General features: G+C 39.5%; 1 protein-coding gene across 2 annotated transcripts in view; it reads right to left on the bottom strand.

Annotated features, from left to right (window-relative positions):
- PTPRR (protein tyrosine phosphatase receptor type R) overlaps positions 1-22006 on the bottom strand; it is a 194225-nt gene that overhangs the window by 72583 nt on the left and 99636 nt on the right. Inside the window, exons 3-5 of one of the 2 annotated variants that reach the window (XM_077807741.1) lie at positions 15893-16006; positions 10858-11013; positions 4023-4133 (exon numbers count right to left, since the gene is read on the bottom strand). In XM_077807741.1, the coding sequence (XP_077663867.1) occupies positions 4023-4133; positions 10858-11013; positions 15893-16006 (381 nt within the window). Of the gene's footprint in view, positions 1-4022; positions 4134-4446; positions 4456-10857; positions 11014-15892; positions 16007-22006 lie in introns of those variants that run through there. The other variant, XM_077807742.1, reaches the window with a different exon arrangement.

The following is a 22006-nucleotide window of genomic DNA, read 5'->3' as shown; positions in this document are numbered from 1 at the left end:
TTCCTCCTATAAATCATTTTGGGCTTCTATGCTTTCAGATAACTCCTAGATAATTGATTATGGGAATATCACTCGGCCACTCATGGCACAACATTTTAAATCACCTATTTACATTGCTTTCTTTCAATGTGATGTCTCATTTGGAGGCAGTCAGTTAGGTCTTTGGGGTCCATCTAGACTAGCATAATTTCCTACCTCTCTCCAATACTCTGCTATTTGAGCATAGAAAAAACCCAACCCAGTAAATTTAGATCCCACCCATAACAGGCTGTGAAATGAGTTAAGGAACCATGTTTGGTCTTCATTTAGACATGGTTTCAGGTAACACAGTTTGCTCAAACAGTGTGGATGGGGGAAAAAAATCATATCAAAGACATGGTTAAAAAGGCATTCTGGGTTTTGAAAAATGGTTTTAAAAACAGTTTGGCTCTAACTATGCAAATAACCAATTTAGTTACAACTATGTTTAAAGAAAGCTTAGACTCAGTTCAAGGCTGAGCATGGACAAGGTCTTCATGGCATAAGGTGTCTGACCCAGTTATAGCACACAAGAGCTAAGGAAAGGCAGTTCTCTACAGCCACCTCGGTACACCAGGATAAACAGTACACACTAGCACAGAGATACAGGATGACTAAAAAAATATGAAGAAAAATCCCTAGTCTTTAAAGAGCTGCCTTCTAGGACACAGTGGGACATCTTTAAATTTTGCATATACGGGGACCCTGGTGTAGACTCATAGCTCAATGGGAATGCAACTCTTCTTCCTGTTGCCTCCTTGCTTGGGTCCACATGGAGTGATGAGTAGGCCTAATCTACATACACTGAAGTTCACACCTTCTGTTTCTGCCCAGAATACCTCAAAAGAGAGCCTAACTTTCACAGGCAATTGATTTTTAACTCATATCTTTTGTTATTTCAGTGCATGAATGTGTGGGAACACTCTTACTTCAGAATAAAAGTATATTGTTTCGATTTTGCTTAAGTCACTCAATAAACCTTACTTAAGAAAAATTGAATGAGGCCTCCTAGAAAGAGAAACTAACCCTTGGACTGGCTAGAAATGGTTGGTTAATCTCCTACTATTCCCTCAGCAATTCTACTAAGCATTGAACATAAGAGCTGATGCAGTATTTTTAAAATTAATCTTATGTTTTCAAGAATAAAAAGGCCAAGTTTGGTTTTCTTTGATGTATGGAATCATAAATTATTTGTGTATATTCCTACAATCATAGTTTTTTTGAATATCCTGAAAATTTTGTGAAGTCTAAAAGCTGCACAAACTTTAGAACAAATGATCAGTTGTGAAAATTTTTAACAGGACAAGTGAATTTCCTGTTGTTCAATATTCTCCTGATTAAAGTGTTTCTAAAATTCAATCAACTGGCAGAATCCCTTCTCCCCCCATGATTTTGGTAAGAAACACGCTGCAAAAATAATGAATGGCAAATTAAATTTCATAAACAAATAGGGCCAGTCAAAAAAGGTTGAATCTCACAACTTACACAAAAAAGGGTCAAATTTTTCTTGTCTTTTCTTTTTTTGTGTGTGAAAAAAGTCATTCAGTTTTTCAAATTTTAGAATCTGAAAACTTTTGACAAGAAAAAGGGACACTTTTTTTTTTAATAAAAAATTATCCCATTTGTTAACCAGCTCTACAAGTAACCTGTACTCTAAAAATGGTTAGGGTAACAACAAACCATTATCTATTAAAAATAAAAATCAGAGAGGCCTGTTCTCCTTAGAATAGCATTGTTAAATAGTTACACTTAATTGGTCTGTTACTTAACAGGTTATAAATGATGTATGGAGCTCCCAGAAGAAATTAGTCCATAGTCTGGGCTGCAGAAGAGGACCACTGGTGGTGAATCCCTTCTGAGATGCAAAGAACACAGTTCTTCTGGTGATGGGGGGGGGGACACAGAAATAAATGGGTGGCCTGGGAGGAACAATTTACTGGTCTGAATTTAGCTCATGTTACTACATAATACTACTGTATATAGCAATACACTGCATAATAAAATAAAGGCTTGATAGTTTTCTTATTGCAGTTCATTAATAAATTCCAGAGAAATTAAAAATAAAATATGTAAAGACTTTTAATGCACAGTCTTCTGTCAGTGTAAAAATTGTGCAGTTAAATATCATTTGTAAAACCCAATTAAGAGAAAAGGCTGGACTGTTTTATAATTTCCATAATAATTCCATAGAACAAAGGATTAACATAGACAATTCAATTAGCTTGCACTAACCACTATTGCACACCCATCTAATTAGTTTCCACTTCACATTTTAAGAGACACTTCCAAGTAATCAAGATCCAGATTTGGCCAACAGCACCTTTGACACTCCCATTTAGGGATAAAATATGCAGCTGCAGTATAATTCCAAAATGATCATTTTGGGTACCCTATTAAAGGCCCAACATTTGTAGCCTGCAGAATTGCTGAGTGCATCCATTTTATGTGTGTTAAACTTATGCACTCGAGATTATGTAGATAAAAGGAGGAAGACTGAGAAGGTGTCCAAGGTGGTGTACTGTGCTTCCACAAAGTGAACAGCTAGGCAGCAGAGACAGAAAAAGTTATCACATCCTGTTTCCAGAGTTACAGTGACCTCTTTGATGATGCAATGTCTTATTCTCCATAAGAAATGAGGGGTGAGGAGGGGAAGAAGGAGGATTAATGTTTGTCAGATGGAAAAAAACAAGAATCCCCCTTCCCCCACAACTTCAGAGAGGCTTTACCAGCTTAAGTAAGATTTTGTCATTAAAAAATCTATAATTTACAGACCAACCTACAAATCTTCATCTCAAATGTTATTTTTATCTTAACATATGGATGTAAAAGCTGCAAATCCACCAAAGGTATATAGACAGACATCTAAATGCCCTTGAAAGCAAGTATGTTTGAAAAGTACTGGGTATTCAATTGAATGAATAGTGCCAAAATTCATCAGAGTTCAACAATCCCTTATCTGTAAAGTTATCCAGAAAAGAAGATGGAAATATTTGGGACATGTGTTAAGAATGAACACATTCTTGAGCAGCTGGAAGAACATTAAAGTGGGGCCAACCAAAAGAATCCCTCCACAGAACACTACTCAGAGAGAGAAAACTTATGGAACTTAACACAGAGGACATGCAAAAAATGGCCCTGGAGCCCCAGGGATGGTGGAGCCTTGCTTGTGCCCTAACAATGTGGGAAGGATTCAGATTCTGAAGCTATAATTGACAATTTCCTTTTTTTTTTTTTAAACAAAATCAAATTGAAAAAGATTTCAGAGTGTCCCTTTAATACCTCCAGTGTCAACATGCACTCAGGGCCCTTTAAATTTTTTTGAATTTCATTCATTGGAGTGTTCGTTCATTGGCAAGGATGTTCACTGGACATCCAGTGGCTAGACACCCGGCCACCAGACATATACTGCATCACATGTCAGACGTCATGTTAAAAGAGCAGTTTAATAACACACTTATCCCTAACTACATTTTTGAATAGTGGTAATATCAATATTTTCAATGTCAAATTCATATTTTATTGTAATTATATTGTTACACAGTGCTAATACCATTTTACCATGTATAAAATCAATGTTGTGTTTTTTATTACCACATAATATAAGAAATAAAATACACTAGAAATCCGTAGTGACATTCAGGGCGTCTGTGGTCTCCGTAAAGCACTCACTTAGGCTTCACTCTCATGGTTTATCATGTTAGTAGAAACCCTCAATTAAATTACTGCATGATTATTGTGCATGGTTAAATGTCCATTATTTCTGAAGCTTACATTAGTGATATTTTATATCAGATATAAAACATTCTAAACATAATAAGTATTTCTATTACGCATCAGGCTTTGGCCTCCCAACACTATCAGAGTTACTTACTGTTACTTAGAGGCTGAGCTTCTGACTATTTTATGAAAGCCCTCTTGGAATAAAGGAGGCAGGACTCGGTCTTTCAAACTGATGTAAGCAATAAATACATGAAAACAGAAAGAAGGTAAAGCAACAGACTTACCATTAAACATGTTGCTACAATGACAAAGATGCTGAGAAATATGACAACTGCATAAAATCCTTCTTTGCTCCAGATTTTGTCCGCTTCATGCTGGCCTTGCAAAACATTTTTCTTCATTTAAAAAAAAAAAAGAGGTTGATATTCTACAATATCATGTGCAGATTAAAGAGTTCTTATCAGGCACTATGCATTAGTTCAGATTTGTTATAGTACACATTCCATATTATATGGCTCTGACCGCTGCTAGTTCCATGGCTATCTCAAATAAGCAAACCGGCTGAACTATACGTGTTTGCCACAATAATCCTAACACACCCAAAGATGATTTAAGATCTTCTTAGCGACTGTTGAAGTAATCTTCCCACAGATGCAATGGACTGGTCTTAAGCTAAGTAAACAAGACTCATTCTTTCTTGGAAACTACCTGGCTCATCAGGTAAAAGGGTAGTACTAATAAGTGTGCTGAGGAAATTGCTCTTGCTGTCTCATTTTGCTCCGTCTCCTCCCACAACACCTACAAACTAGCCTATGTACTATCCACACCTTACTCAGAAGTGAAAACAGGTGCAAACAGAATCTCATGATGTATTAATAAGCTGAACAGCCCTGACATTCTAACCTAAAGAAAAACAACCCCTCCCCCTATATTAAATTTTGATTGTACTTCAAACAATTTCCTAACTTTAGGGACTCCCAATGATATTACATTTCTAAAGTAGCTCTGTATGCTGAAAAATGCAGAGCTGTTGGGAAACATAAAATAAAAAACAAATAATGTTTATTCTGTCTTTATTGCAGTGAGAAAGCCTGGTTGGAATATGAAATTATAAGATTTTGGCGATATTTTCAAATGGAAAAAAGCTTAATTGAAACTTGGTTCTAATAGAATCCTCAGTCCAACTGTAATACATTATTCAGAATATGATGTATATACTTGCAGCAAATGCAATCTTCACTTGTGTGTTTCAAAGGGAAAAAGATTACATACAAATAGACTTGAAAGAAATTAAGTTGTACATATTAATACAGAAAGTCACACTCCTAATCTCAGTCTATTTCTTTATTGTATTTCTTGAATAAAATTGTCAAGTTGAGAGAAAAGAAAGTATTTAAATCAGGTCTTCAAGATGCATTTCCGAAGTCTCAATGCTCCCCTTTCATAGAAAAGCCCTGTAGAGAGCCTAATCTGTAATTTAACCAGCTAATTCATGTGAAAACTAAAAATTGCCTTGTCTTCACTATGATTTTCCTCAATTTAATCAACTTGAGTTAAGAACAAACTTTCTTTCCTAGGCCTTGTCTACACTTGTGCAGCACGTAGGATACAGGTAGCCACACACCACAGTGAACAGGAAGCTCCATCCACACTCACTGCTGTGTGTAGCTACCTGTGGCTGTGAAAAGCTCCAGCAGGGGGAAGATAGCAAGGAAAGGCTCTGGCCGTGGGGAGCTTCTGGAGCGTTTCCCTGCCACCTCCCTCTTGTTGGAGCCTTTCCCTGCTGCTGGAGGCTTTCACTGCGGCAGGGAAAGGCATCAGCAGGGTCGGGAGGCAGGGGGATACTTCACTGCTAAAAACAGCGGTGTAGACATGGGAGGCACTGTGCAGCTGGCCTGTGTCAGCTGACTCAAGGTCCAGGGGCTCAGGCTAAGGGGCTGTTCAACTGTGGTGCAGATGTTTAGGGCTCTGGGATCCTGCAACCCCAGAACCCAGGCTCTAGTCCAATCCCAAATGTCTGCACTGCAATTAAACAGCCTTTTAGCCTGAGCCCCGGGAGCCTGAGTCAGCTGACATGGGCCAGCCACAAGTGTTTAATTGGAGTGTAGGCATACCCATAGAGAACTGTGCAGGATACATACCCTGGGGGTTCAGGTGTGTTTCTTCTCTACTTGCCTAAGCAGTGCCTCTCCATCTACACTGCTACTTATATCCATACCTGCTGGGCATGCAGTGTGTGTACTCTACACACAGTTGCAAGTATGGACATGTCCCTAATGAAGACCCAGGAAGCCCTATAGCAAATATTCTACGAGGTTGACTTTATAGACTTGGAGTCACGTGATCACCAAAGAGGGAAAAGTTCAGGAGTCTCATGGGGGTGGGGCGTGGGGTGGTCTGCAAACTCAATAGGGCCTTCTGCTCCATGCTGATCCCTGGGCATGGTTTGGAGCTATGTTGTCATTGTGTATGCTAGCATGCTCTGAAATCTGCCAGGTCTCCTGGGACCTTGCCAAATTGAGCAATGCTACACACCTTCATAAACCCCTTTGACCTAGAGCCCTCCCAAACAGGGAAAGAAAGCCCTGCTCAGGTAGAATTCAAGCAAAGGAGTTTGTATGCACTGATGGGAACATGGACTCCAGGGACAGAGGGACCCATAACTGAGAGCAGCCGCTGCTGTTTTGATTTGACACAGATTTGCTTCTCTCTAGTTGTAGAGGGAGACAGAAGCATTCAGTGCCTAGTCTGTGTAATTCACAGAATGTAGCTTTATAGAATACAGCACACACAGATAAGTATTTGATAGTAATTTTTTTTAACAAAGTACCCCTAAATTAACCATCCTATCTATTGACTTAGAAAATACTTCATTAACAAGAATATTCTTTTGTTGAGATGCCAGTCTGTCACAGCACTGAAGGCCAGATGGCAAAATGAAACTCACACAGTACACCCACTAAAATCAATGAGAGTACTTGGGTGGGAAACTGCTCAGCAATGTGAGCACTTGGTTTCAAAACCTGACCCTAAGGGCTCTGTACATGTCCACAGGCTGAAAACGAATTATAAATCACCTTGTTGCAGTGAACCACTCAAAAAATTGAAGCATTTTCAATGGTACACTGGCATACTAGCCAATTATTTCTGCTGAAATTGTTCTTAACCATATTTAAACAACAATAAATTCACTGCTTTCACTATTCGTTTCGTGCAATTCAGTTACCTCAACGCAGTGAGGAGGTCATTTCATCTAATATTTACAGGATAGGCCTGGGTCTTCATGCTGGCTTAAGGCCCAACATTGCAGCTGCCCTGCATTTTGAACTCCCATTGACAGCCATGGGAATTCCGTGTTCAGAGCAGCTGCAGCACTGGCCCATAAACTATAAACTAACTGTGTGACCTTGGGGAGGTTACCTGACAACCTTCCTGTGTTTCAGACATCCCACGTGGAAAACTGGATTAAAAGCAGGAGCTCACTGAGCATCAGCTGAGCTGCCCTTTCATCAGTAAATAAATGCTGCCCTGTACCTCCCCATCTAAAGACCAAATAAACTAGAGAGTTAACTAGGTAACACAATTTTTGAACTACTGGCTGAAGGACTTTAATTACTTTATTTTTAGTACATGAATGGAACAGTAGAGCTTTTTTTTAAATGGTAGAACTTATTATATAAGTAGTTGAGTCTACCGCAATTCTTCTCCATTACAAATGCAGGGCACATTTTCTCCTGATTTTGTTTTTCTCAAAGTCAGATCTAAACCATTTTGAAACGTTAGGTAATGTCTATAAAATGGCAAAAATGACACACCACAGCTCTAACACTGACTGACATGCCATTTTGGAACACCGAAATACTACGTTAGCCTAACGAAAGAAGTCTGTTCCCGTGATTCTAATGCAGAGCAGGAAGGACAGCAGAACTCTTACTTAAACTCTTCTGTAATTATGATAGCAGGGGTTCTGGACTATTGTAGCTGAGTTACTTCACGTCCATGATAAGAAAATAATTTGTGAGACAGTGTCAATTGTTCAGGATTATTTATTCTGAGGTCCAGGAAAACTGATAAGATGGGGCTATACACAATTAAGTAAATTTAAAACAGCTTAGTTGTTAAGCTCCTAGAGACAAAAGCTTTCCTGGTACAGTCCTCCTTATTGAGAGCAGAAAGTCGGAGATGGCAAGAAAAAAAACAAAAAAGCCTGTCAGCAGAGACAGACACTGAAACTTAAAGATGCAAGGGTGTGCTGATTAAATGAAGTGGAACTATAACATATGTCACTAGCTAAGTGGCGGTATAATGTAATGCTTTGATTTTCTCACAGGGCTTGTATACACACACACTTGCACCAATTTAGTTTAACTGGTGCAATACCCTCTGTAGACACTCTTACGTCTGTTTAGCAATAGTTTGTATCAATATAGCTTGAGTTAGTATGGAATCAATTTAAGCTAAATTGATGTAAACAATTTCTAAATGGATTCAAGAATGTCTATGTAGGGGGTTATGTATGTCTGCTCTGGTTTATCTAAACTGGTTCAAGCTAGTGTGCAGACAAGCCCTCGGTTTTTTTTATAATTTTTTTTTCTCTATGGTAACTTTGGACCTAACCTGTTACTAAGGCACCTCCTGTGGACCATTCTCAGGGACAAAGGAAATGAACGCCTGACCTCTGGTAATAGAGAGAGGTGGGAGAGAAGAAGCACTTGACCAGTAGCACTCTGTGCAAGGCATGGAAAGAAAGCTGACCATTCTCAAAAGATGCTTCCAACACACTGGCTGCAGTCAGTAAGGAGCATAAGTAAAGCCTGGGGACCACAGAAATTGGTGTGGCTCTGGGTTATACCCCCTTATTGCCTCTGTCCTGTAAACATTTGTTCTTTAGGTGGATTTAGGGATATGTGAAAAATTGGTCAGTTAACATGGCTGGGAGGTGAAGATTAAATGTAGCTGTCTTTTAGTCCTTGATTTCTACAAAGACTTACACATGAGTAGTTCCACTGAAGACAGTGGGACTAGTTACATGTGTAAAGATAAGCATATGCATAAGTCATTGCAGGATCAGGGCCTTATTTATGTAATCTGTTAAAAATGGAATAAAGACATTCAAATAATGCTCTTATCTTCCCAATAGCATTAAACCCACCTGACTTTATGAGCTATTTTGTATGAAGAATTCTAGAGAAAACTCCATGAAAACTTTAACTTTGTATTGGCTACATTTATCTGATTGACAGAAAGAGAATTCAAATACCTAGTAGTTCTAGACTATTGAAACTTAGGAATGACAAGTTACTATTTCATGTAACATAGGTGAGATTTCAAAGTCAGCACTTTGTTTTTTCAGACAGTCCCTCCGAGCTTGAAATCTTTTCTCCATTCATAAGGAATTATTCACATATGCTTTCTTCCCTTGTCCATTTGAATTGTTATTTGTAATTGAAGTATTTGGAACAGATAATCATAGCTCTCAAATTCAGACACTTCAGCACTAAAGTAAATCCTCATTTAAAGAAAGTATGTCTGGGCTGCAGCCCGGTTAGCTGATTGGAGTTGTAATGAACAGATCTGACATTAGGACAGGACTGCTTAGCTTCACTTTGTGATCCTATAACTCAGTGTCCTATAACCTCAGTATCTGCACCGTGAAAACCCTTTCATTTTCATAATTTACCTGCTGTAGGAAACACATATGACTTTGCTCATTATAACTTGTTTTTTATATTTTCAGTATGAAAAGTGCAATATATTGCAGCACTTTACACTGAATTTAAACTTTCAAATGAGGTAGAAAAATGGCAGTGCAGCAACTATGTAGATTAGTATAGCACCCATTATGCATTCAGCAATGGCTCACACACAGGCCTGGACATAAAGGCCCTGATTCTTTGCTTGGCATAGGAATCAACGGGACTGGGGTGGGGAGGGGGGACTGGAGCTGGTCAAAGTTTTTTATTCAGAATGTTTTTTTGACCAAAAACTGTTCTCTCATCAAAATAGAAATTTGCACAGGAAAATCTGTTTTTGATTAACTGTTTTGAGATCGTTCATGAAATTGACCTCATAAAGAGTCCAAGGGGCTTTATGTGTAATTATGGGCTTCCAAGCACCAAACAAGATCCAAAGTGATTTGATTATAGCCTGATGTGTGTGTGAACTCAGTGGCTTCCTTTCCTTTTTTCTTTAATTATTATTTCCTTTGGTGTCACGAGCAAAACCCACAGTCAAATATATGTCCAAATACTGTCCAAATGTCTGTAGAGCACTGCCGATGTGGCAGTGCTGGACCTGTGTTTAAATAAAAGTAGTAATAAAAAATAGCGAGACGTTTTAAGGGCTCTCTCTTTTTTGGGCTAGGTAAAAAACATAAAGTGGGAAAACTTTCAGATCTCTCACTCCCAGAAAACAAAGTCAGCAATAGATAAAATAAACGAATACAATGCTCCCAAAGCCATTCAAGACACAGTTTAACCCTGTATGGACCAAGCGGGAGGTTGGACTTGAAGTGGAGAATTATCATGAAATCGGAATTCTATTTGTGTCTTCACAGAAGTCTTCAGATCAGCCAACTCACATATAAAAGACCAAAGTTTCTTCGGCCATGTCTATACATACAGCAGTGCAGTGGTGCAGCTGTACCAATATAGCTGTGTCGCTCCAGCATGGCTGGTGAAGATGTTCTATGCCGACAGGAGAGAGCTCTCCCATCAGTATAATAAAATCATTTCTGTGAGTGGCAGAAGCTACGTCAGCAGGAGAAGCTCTCCCACCAACACAGTGCTGAGCACACGAGTGCTTATGTTGGTGTAACTTATGTTGCTCGGGGTGTGTGTGGATTTTTCACACCCCTAAGCAACATAAATCATGCCGACATAAGCGGTAATGTAGCCATAGCCTGAATGATTATATGATCCATTCAAGCTTTATTTAAATTATTTAACAGGATTATTTTTTATTATTGCCTTGCAGTAATAATAAAAACAACTTTTATTAGCCATACATTCTCCTCAGTATCAGTACCTTAGCCTCAGAACTCACGCAGGCCTTAATAATTATATTTAGAGTTGACTAATTTACAGTAAACTCTAATATATTAGGCACATGATAACCTACCTCTGGGGAAACCTCTGTAATTCCAAACTGGGATAAACTTTGATGCAGAATATTGATATTAAGCGAACGCAACACCTCTTCAGATGGAAGTGCGTCAGAAATTCCTGGTTTTCGATTTACTGGAGACGCAAACAGCTCAATGCAGTTCTTCTTCCCCTAGATAACACAAATCATAAAATATTTGATTCTGAATCATTCCTGCCAGCCACAATTTTTAATCATATTTTAAAAAATGAAAATATAATGTAAGGAGGATTGCAACTGCTCGCTTGCTCTCTTTCTCCACTCACATTCCATTTCGAGCAATTTAAACTTCACAGGATGGACAATAAAAAAAATAGTATATGCTGTATTTTTTCTCTCTCACTCCCTATTAGATTATCCTCACCTTAAAGTCACCATCTTTAGAGGTTTGTCCTTCAGCGAAACGGCTTTGCATCGTGACATGTTGGTGTTTTGTTGTTACTTTGCAATCCAATGTCAACACATTGCAATTTTATGTGACGCTGAGGCACAAGATTCTCATTGCAATGTCATGCTATTAGATGCCACAGCAATGTGACAGGACCCTAAAAGTTGGCCTGGAAGTTGTGTTGACTCCATAGAAAAGCCTGCTTGCATTTCTGATATCTTGCAATTTATTGTTACAGGATGGGGATAAATTAATTAAAACTGGAATAATCTTGGGTTTTTTTCAGGAAGTATACTCATCCTACTTCACTACTTTCATTGTTATGAAGAAACAAATATGACCTTGCTATATTTAAGGTATTGAGCCATTACAGTCAGAAGTATAACTTCACAGACATCAGATTTAATGGGACACGTTCAAGGATAATTAGCTTAAATTTGACCTCCATAGAACCATAGCATACACAGAGGTTGCCATTTTCTCCTACAGGGTTGTGCTCTTATTTAGAATAAACTTTTATAGTTTCCATTGATTTCTTCATTGGAAGCAGAATTCACCATTCCCCAGAACACAATTGACAGGAGTTCAGTCCCCACAAACCCATAGATCTTGTAGATTAGCCAGATGAAAGAGCACATTCATGGAGATTCCTTGCCTCCATATTGCCATGAATTCTTTCCCATCTTCTACTAGGCCCCAGACCCTACAGCTCTTGCAGAAGGCAGGTTGCCAGCAGCTCCACCACCACAGATGCCCCTAGAGCAGGACTGTTTTGGGGGGGCAAGAGATTCCAGAGGAGATCCGCCACCCTCTTTTTCCTGTCCCATTCACAGAGTCAGAACTCTATAGCCCTGATGGAGGGGTTTCTATGGGGTTTGTGGAGAGGGGGAGCTTGCTGAGGAGGTACTTTTCCCGCCCTTTAGTGCCTCCCTTAGGTAGGTTCTCCTTCGCTTACAGAAAGGACTTTATACCTTCTGTTAATGTAGGGCTTTGCTCACAAGCAGTGTTGTATCGAGGGAACTGCTGTCTAGTTGTAATAGCAAGAGGAATGGGAGTAAGGATGTTTCAGTTACATTATTAATGCATGTGACTACTGACTCGCTGTGTGATCTTGGCCAAATCATATAACCTCTTTGTGCCCCATTTTATCCATATAGAAAATGGGTAGATTAATACCTTCCTCACCATGGGTGTTGAGCAGACTAATATTAATTAATATTTCTAATGTGTTCTGGGCAAGGTGTAAGGGCAAAATGTTAATATGTCTACCCTCAAACCACAAATTAAAAGAGAAAGTAAGAAACCACGGAGTCAATGGGAAAACACAATATGCAGCATGCTCTCAATTACCCAGGCTCCTCAGAGCACATTAGGAAAGCTGCTACACGACATGTTATGCCAGAGTATTTGAGGACCCATAAGGAAAGTTCCTCTTTTAGTTGCACTTTTCACTGTGTATGCCTTATAACTTTAACATTTTGGTTAATGTGGGGGACAAGAAGATTGAGCACACCCTGCCATGAATGACGTTCCTAAAGAAAATGAAAAGAATGTCATTGCATTGCTATTGATCTTTCCTTTTGTACAGCTCGTGTGATCCTCTCACAAAGACATTATTTGAAAGGTATTTTTGATCCCTTTTGGCATATAAAATCTTATCATACTAGGAAATACATTTATATCGAACCTGTCAATCCTCTTCACAGGTATTCAGCCCACACCGTGCCTGAAAAAAGCTACCTTCACTTGGAACAATAATGGAATGCTAGCAACACACAGATTGTATGGCTTTTCTGTTTAATGGCAGAAATGCCCTGTGGAAAACAACAGTTATAGATTCCTACAGTCAGCCATTAACATTAACCTTTAAGTACTTTATATAGTATAGTAGTGTGACACTCTATACCTCAGGGGAGTGCCCTGTAACCCCCATATTCATCATTTGTGTAAAACTGTGATAGTACATATAAATCATCCCATGTAAGGGATCACAGGAAAGGTTATGATCTGCTGAAACCTATCGTTCTATCTAAATATGTATATCATGATGTATATGTATGTATATATGTATATATTATGTATATGATAATGATCAGTGATGCTGAATGCACCACAACTTATGGTAAATTGTTCCAATAGTTAATTGCCCTCACTATTAAAAATTTGCACTTTATTTCTAGTCTGTTTGTCTAGCTTCATCTTCCAGCCATTAGATCTAGTTTTAACTTTGTCTGCTAGACTGAAAAGCCCTCTACTATCAAATTTCTGTTCCCCATGTAGGTACTTAAAGACTGTGATCAAGTCCCACCTTAACTTTATCTTTATGAAGCTGAATAGATGGAGCTCCTGGAGTCTCTCACTATAAGGCAGAGGTCCCCAAAGTGTGGTGAGCACCCCCCCCCCAGGGGGGCTTGGTGGGACCTTTGGGGGGCATGGTGGGTCCAGGCCAGCTCCCGTTGGGGGTGGGGAGCAAGTGCCACCCAGCCCCTCCCTGCCCCGAGCTCTGCTCCAGCCCTGCCCCCAGCCATGGCCCCAGCTCCCAGCCCTGCGCCTGGCCCCGTCCCCAGCCTCAGTGCAGATCCACGCCTGGCTGAGGGGCCTGGCTGTAGCTCCGCTCCCACCCAGGGCCGAGGCTGAGGGTGGGGCCGGGAATGGAGACGCACCTGGTCGTGGTCCTGGCAGCTGGCCCCCACCAGGGCCTGGTTGCAACTCTGCTCCCGCCCCCAGCCCTGGCTTTGGCTCAGTCCCCATCCCCAGTCTCATTTCTGTGGCCCCAGCCTCGGCCCCCTTACTCCTGTCTATGTCCCCCCCAAGCTGCACCCCACTCCCAGCTGTGGCGGGGAGGTAGGGGGGAGCTGACGGGGTAAGTAGGCACAGCCCTCAAAAGTTTGGGGCCCACTGCTATTAATCCTTAATATATAATTAATATAATCCTTTAATCATACCTGTGGCTCTTCTCTTAACCCTCTCCAATTTTTCAACATCCTTCTTGGACTGTGGACAACAGAACTTGACACTACACTATTCCAGTCGTGGTTACGCCAGTGCCAAATACAGAGGTAATATAACCTCCCTACTCGTCAATATTCCTGTGTTTATACATCCATGGATAGAGCCCCACGCCGATACAAAATCCATCTCCACAGATATGGATATCCGCAGATATAAATTGGTATTTGCGGAGCTGCAGGGCTCTACCAGGAACTGCAGCAATGAAACCAGCAGCATGTTGAGCCTCTGCTCCCAGGAGCCAGCACCCTGTGCCGGCAGCTCCTCCGACATGGATATACCACCCCCAGCCCTGCCCTGGTCTTGCTCGTGTGTGCAAGCGTCTCACATGCTCCCAGACAGGAGACGCAAACTGCTGCATGGAAAGAACTCCTGTCCAGAAGCGTGGGAGCCATTTGCACACACCGGCACGACCATGGACAGCTCTATCCATGGATCGCATTAGGCCTGTTAGCCATAGTGTGACACTGCGAGCTCATATTAAGCTGATTGTCTGGAAAAGACTTGAGGATCATGGATAGTCACTGATCCCCCAAGATAGAGTCCCCCGTTCTGTACCTATGGGTTTCATCCTTTGCTCCTAGATGTATGACCTTACATTGAAATGCATATTGTTTGCCTGTGCCCAGTTTACCAACCCATTGAGATGTCTCTACATCAGTGACCTGTCCTCTTCATTATTTACCACTCCCTCAATCTTTGTGGCATCTGCAAACTTTATCAGTGATAATTTTATGTCTCTCTTACCTCCACCCCAAGTCATTGATCAAAATGTTAAATAGCATAGGGCCAAGAAAGAACCTATCCCTGTGGGACCCACCTAGAAACACAGCATCTTAATGAAGACTCCCCATTTATAATACATTTTGAGATCCCTCATTTAACCAGTTCTTATTTCATTTAATGTGTGCCATGTTGATTTTGTATTGTTGTAGTTTATTGATCAAGATTTTGTGGGGTACCAAGTCTAATGCCTTACAGAATCTATTACATCAAAACTATAACCTTTATCAGTCCAATTTGTACTCTTATCAGAAATATCAAGTTAATTTGACAGGATCTATTTTCCATAAACCTGTGCTGACTGGCATGAAATATATTACTCTCCTTGCAGTGTTTATTAATCAAGTCCCAGATCACACATTCCATTATTTTACCAGGGATTAATGTCAGGCTGACAGGACTATAATCTGGATCATCCATTTTACTTTTTTAAAATATTGGTGCAACATTTGCTTTCCTCCAGACCTCTGTGACAAACCTAGTGTTACAAGATTTATTGAAAAAAAATCAATTTTTCCAGTCAAGAGATCTCCTTGGCTAGTTCTTTTAAAACCCTTGGATGAAACAAAGAGTTCTATAGAATTTACTCTAGAAATAATTCTAGAATTATGCTAAAATTTAATAGATCATTCATTTCCATAAGTTTTTTGAACCATGTGATAACAGGGATGTAATTTTCTATTATGCTCTATAGAATGGTTTAAAAAACTATAGAAAGGGGATCTTTTTTCAATCAGAGTCTATTGGACTTTTCCATAACAGCACGAAAGCTAATTTAATGTAACTGAAATTACCTGGTAATTCCTGTTATACAAAATTCTTGGTACTTACAATGAGTCGGTTGATATGAATTTGCTGTGGTAACAGCCCTAAAGCTGCAGCCACTCCTTGGCGGAATATCCGAAGCAATGTGATATTCAGCTTGTTTACATCCATTTGCAGTGCCTGAAAAACAAAAACAAATGAGTTCTGTGCTCAGCACATACAGTTCTCGACTAATGACTGACCTCTATGAATCTTACTAATTGTTTTTCTCAAGATGATCATCTGTGAAATTGATTTGCATTTTTAATAAGGAAAAAGTACAAGGGAAGTGTGATAAACATTGTCAGTTGGAAACAGTCTTTACCAATGAAAAACTTCCTTTGAAGTCAATGGAATTTTACCTGAGTAAGAACTGAAGTAAAGATTATTCCCCAAGAATCCACATGTAACAGCGGCCCTGTGCATGTAGATCTCTCCCTTTACAGATGGAAGGTGATGAGGGAGAGCTGCACACAACACTTCACCCCTCCCTTGCTCCTTTCTGGATACTATGTGCAGATGAAGGCAGGAAGGAAGAAAGGAAATGTATTCTACAAGAGAGGCTAACCTGGAAATGAGTAAGACCTTTAAAGAGGTCTAACCCAAATCAAATTGAACTGGTTGATTTAACTGAATGAAAATGATTTTTCATGTAAGAAATTTCTCCTTTCTATTTAAAGCCATCAGTGTGGCTGAGTGACTTGCTCAAGATCCCAGAACACGTGAGGGGCGATCTGGGAGAAGCTTTCATTCAGCTCTAAAGTACCTGGGATGGCTTCCCCCTTCCCAGATAGACCTGTGAGAGCAACATTAACTGGCAGTGGACAAGATATCAAATTGCGACTGCGTTTGATAAAGAAATAACTATTTTCTTAAAGAAATCTCTCTCTCAGTGACACAGGATTTTCAGTCACAAAATTTGCCTGCAACAGTTTCTGATTAGGTATAAACCAGGAAAATGTAAAACTCCAAGAGAAATATGTAAAAAAGGAGAGGTAGAGGAAAGGGAAAAGAGAGAGAAAACAAATCTCTAAATATATGTTCGTGGGAGTAGAGCTCCTTTTTAATATCGTTATGCCACTCTGATATTACTGTAACTTGGTGCCTAGATACTATGGTGATTGGTATTCTGTAAATATGATAGAGTACATATATTAGGATAGACAGATTAGATTAGACCAATCTAATTCTTCTAATCTGCCTCGACTAGATAAATCGGGATAAAAGAGAAACATGTCTGGAGTCCAAACCTTTCTGATCCGCTGGAAATCACAAAATTATTAAGCTAACAGTACCATTATGGAGCATATACATTGTGAGCATTAGCATATGGCAGATCAATATAATAAAATGTTAGCGTACATTTTAAAATTATTTCTTACTCAGTTACTGCTGCTGCTCCTTTTGCTTTGGAAAAGGAAAGACTGAAACATCCACTGTTAGACAACACTAATTAATCATTTACTCTTTGCTGATCAGCAGTGTTTATCATGTATTGCACCTGCTCTCTAAGGAGTATACAATTTTGAATCTGTTACTCATCCTCATTTCCCAGAGCAATTATTAATCTGGCTATTGCAAGTGTAGCGACAGTTTCTAGGTTTATATGCTCCAGGCAAAACAGGTGATTTGAGGGAAAAGAGTTCTTGCCTGCAATAAATAAAATGCCTGGAAAGAGATATTTCCAAAATGAAAATTCAGAACAGAAAACCAAAGAAGAAACATTTAACACTGGGATTCCATAAACATCTTAGTACATGGATTTTCATCCTGGGGGAATGAAATTGTGCACAGCGGCATTTATTTCAAATATGAAGTAATGTCTTTTCTCTATTATAATAATTTATTGAATCAAGTGCAAGATTTGTTACTCAGGCTAAAGTCAAATAAAACCTCTCTTTTTCCCCCTTTATTCTCCTTCCCAACATCCTTTTGCTGCTCTGATTTCTCTGCCTGTCTGCCTCTCAAACGTACCACTGCTCTTCATTATTCTGGTTCCTTCCCTCGGAACTCCAGTAACTACATCCACCCGCCCTTACCTTCTGCTACCAATTTCTCTCCCACCACCTACCACTTGGTAGTCAGTATATCATCTATCTATCTAACTATCAGGGATAAAAAAAGGGTTCAGATGTGAGTCTTCAAAAGTGTCTGTTTCAATTTATTTTTGTTTTGTTTAAAAAAATAGGGACCAGAATATTGAAAACCATAAAACAGATCATGTGCAAAAAGAAAACTGATAAATGGGTTGCTTTATTTGCATTGCTATCCACTTAGAGATCTACCTACCTATCTATCAGATCATTAACAAATATTAATTGATCTATAGTGAATGCCAGAAAGTTGTTGTATGACACAGAGAATGAAGAATAAAAAGTTCCAACACCCTTAATAGGCACCATTTTTTGTGGCACTTGTTTGATTCAAGATTGGAGGAGTGAAAATACCCTATCCAGTGTTCTAGTGATTATTTTGTCTCTGTTATTTGTGTGACTGGAAGCTGGCTCCGCATGCAAAGATGAAGGGATGGATGGCTTGGGCAGCAATGTTGGCAGTATCTATTAGGATTTTAATATGGCTTACTAAGATTCATTGTGACTACAGTTTTGGTTGGGTAGTGACAGATCTGTTATGAATAAACACGCGATTCATGATTCTACTTTTGAGTGTTATCTGGATCTGTCATAAATCAGAGCGATCTGGTTTGATACACTGAGCCAGCTTATTTGCACAACTCTGCACTCAGCCATGCTCTAACTTTTCGCAGAACAAAGAGGAGGGGTGAGTAGTGTATTGTTTTCATTCTGCTTGCAAGGCTTGAGGTAGCCAGATACAGAGACTAGTTTATTTGGCTCCTGTCATTTCCTGTACACCTGAGGCATGATGTAGATTTGTGATTTTGTTGGCTTATATACCATCAGGTCGTATGGAAAATGTCAGAGCTAAACTCTCTAAAATAGCGATGGTGCAATGTTTGGAATCCTTATGTATTATTATCTTTGATGACTCCCATGTGCATGCAGATGTCAGTGCAGATGTTTCTGGAAATTATGGACTCTTTTGGTTGTATCCAGAGGGTTTTTCCACAGAGCCAGCCACATTCTCAGGCTTGCTTTGTATCTATTTGGAATATTTCAGATACATGGGTCAGCCTTCCTGGCTCTTATCCAAACCTGAATCAGTGCATGAGATTTTCTGTGTATAATTGTGTATCAACAGCATTCTGATAATACTCTATCCCATGTCTAGAAATGAACTCACATGCAGAGAGAGAGAGAGATTGAAATTTTTTGACAGCTAACTTTTCCCATCATGAAATGTGGCTTAGTTGAAATCAATATTTTCCGATTGATTTTGAAAATTGCAATCCCCCCCCCCACGAATTTGCATTTAAAACACATTTTTTTATTATGACTTTAAATGTTGTATTTGGAAACTGTAACATTTTGACTTGGGGATTATGGGGACTGTCGTCGTCCCCCACCCCGACTCTTTTTAAACTTCTCCTGTATTTTCCCCAACAGGGAAAACAGGAAACATTTCGGGGTTTTGACCAGCCCAATATTTTTATAATATAATGTCCATGCTGAATGATAATTGTGGCTTATGATAACAAAATTACAGAGCCACAATTCTATTCTACCTGCAATTTGCATTCATTTTTCTGAAAATCAGTAACTCTTTTGATGATTAATGAATGCTCCAAATCAGGGATGTCATGGTTTCGGGTATTAGCAATTACATAGAGCTACTTATGCAAACTGCCACACATACTTTTCTGCTAGGAACCCAATGTGAATAGAAATCAAAACAGAAGCATTTGCTGGGAACTTTATACTCTTCCAAGGCCATCAGGTAATGACTGAAAATGTTGGGGGGAATCTTAGGGCTAGGCTTAAAAATTATAGAAAAAAAATCACCTGTAATTGCAGAGAAAGGGATGACATACGTTGTCTGAGGTAATTAGAACCAGACAAAGTATAGGCAAATGCTGTACACACTTCTCTGTCCATATAATTTAGTTGTGACCTGGAATACACCTCTATTCCAGTCATGCAATTTTCCTATGAGGAGACTGCTGAACGAATGTATAGGTACTGAGATCAAACAGTTCATATTTCCTTGGAGCCTGTGAACATTTGGGATAACTTGTCCAAAGAATATTTTTGTGATCAAGAAATTAACTCAACATACAGATTGGTTAAGTGGTAGAAATTGGCATTTAGATTGCTGCAGCCCCGTTCATTCAAACCAAATTTTGCGTATTCAGATGGACACATTGTACAAGTTCAGTGAAATGTTCCCTGTGAGGCAAAATCTAAATTTTAGGTAAAAATCAATGCTTCTTAATTTTATGAATTTGTAAGATAATAAAGAACATATTTCTGGCACTTGATATATTCATATAGTGCAATGAAAAATAATGTATAGACACACATACTATGAGCTCTCAGAAGGAAATCAAGACTAGAAGTAATACTAGTGGGAAGTGTAGGGATAATCTAATTAGTCAGCATGACAACTGACACAGTGGACACTGCGTTCTCCATGTTTTCCCCTAGGGGACACTGATTGAAATTGAAATGTGGGAAATACAAAATGAATGAATAAAAGGAAATCCTTTTTTGCAGTGTGTAATTAAACTGTAGAATTCACTGTTCAGACCAAGAACTTCAAATGCTAAAAGGAATTGGACATTTATATGGATAGGAAGAATATCCAGAGTTATCATAATTAATGATAACACATATTTTGTGGAAGTGATATTAAACATCATGCTTCAGGGCTTAAGGCAAACTCTTCACAATTAGAGACCAAGTTGAGACCTAATATGGGGTGCAGAGTAACTCATATCTACCTACTGAAGGGTTCTTACAATTTCCTCTGAAGCATCTGGTACTAGCTAGTGAGAAACAGGATATTGGGAATGCTCTGTCTAGTGCCTAGCTTTCACCTAGATTCATTCATTGAGGTTTTTAGGTATGCTTGGAGCGTTATAGTCAGGCATCTGCAGAAAGGACCCATACCCTTCATGGTTATTAAAACATGTAGACACATGTTTGGCTCATTATTGATGAGGACTGTTAACATCTCTCTTCAAGAGGGAATTCAGGGACATCTGAGATTTTGCCAAGTTTCCAGCCGTACTCTATGTTTACATTGTTACTCAGCAAACCAGCATTGAATATTAACCACCTCACCAATTATTGTCTGATCTCAAACTTTCCTTTTTCAGGGAAGACTATTGAAAAGATAGTGATGAACCAGCTCCAGTTGCACTTTGATTCTACAGAATACTTTGATTCCTATCAGTCTAGGCTGTGCATTAATATCTATTGCTAGTGATCTTATAGCAATGCTAAAGAGTAAGATGTCTATGAGGACACTACATGATAACCACTAGTATGATCTTATGGGAAGGGACAGAATAATACGTCAGAGGATTTGCTGCTTCTTCTCTGAAAAGTCTCAGAAGGCATTTTTTTGTCCCTCTCTCAGGGCTCTCACATTTGTGTCACTCCTGTTGCAGCACCTATTTGAAGACATTAGGTGATATAGCGAGATATTTTGGGCTGCATTGTCTTCAATATGCTGATGAGACTCAGTTCTACATCTCCTTTTCATCAAACCTGGGCCTGGATTCACCTCTCCTTGATTATCACGTGTCACTGGGGGGTGGAGGGTGGAATTCATTAGTCTATTCACTGTATTCTATGTCCATCTCATAACCCCACATAAGACCTCTGTAAGGGCCCTGATCCAAAGCCCAGTACAGTCAATGGAAGTTTTTCTTTTGAAGTCAATGGGCTATGGATCGCACCATAAGAGCTCAGTGGGTTTCAGGCTCCACAGTTTTAAATGGGTAGGACAGGGAGAAGGGTGAGGGATGTCCACTCTACAGGGCACTGTACCCCACAGATCTCCAGGGCTCTTGAAATTAAGTTAATGCTGATCATGGAAGCATTGTCTGAGTCTTTGTTACCCTCTGTATTATGAGAACCACTTGGTGGAGGGTAAGGAAAGGTTCTGGAGGCAGCAGGAATGCAGTGGGCCTGTGCCAATCCATAAGGATTGTAGGATCTTCTGGGGGTGACAGCTGAACCCCCTTGGGTTCCATAAGGAGAAGGGAGATTTCTCCTG

Source organism: Eretmochelys imbricata, chromosome 1 (genome assembly GCF_965152235.1).
Source record: "Eretmochelys imbricata isolate rEreImb1 chromosome 1, rEreImb1.hap1, whole genome shotgun sequence".
In the NCBI taxonomy this organism is placed as follows: Eukaryota; Metazoa; Chordata; order Testudines; family Cheloniidae; genus Eretmochelys; species Eretmochelys imbricata.
The sequence above is the reverse complement of the archived record's forward strand: the minus strand, read 5'-3'. Positions and strand labels throughout refer to the sequence as shown.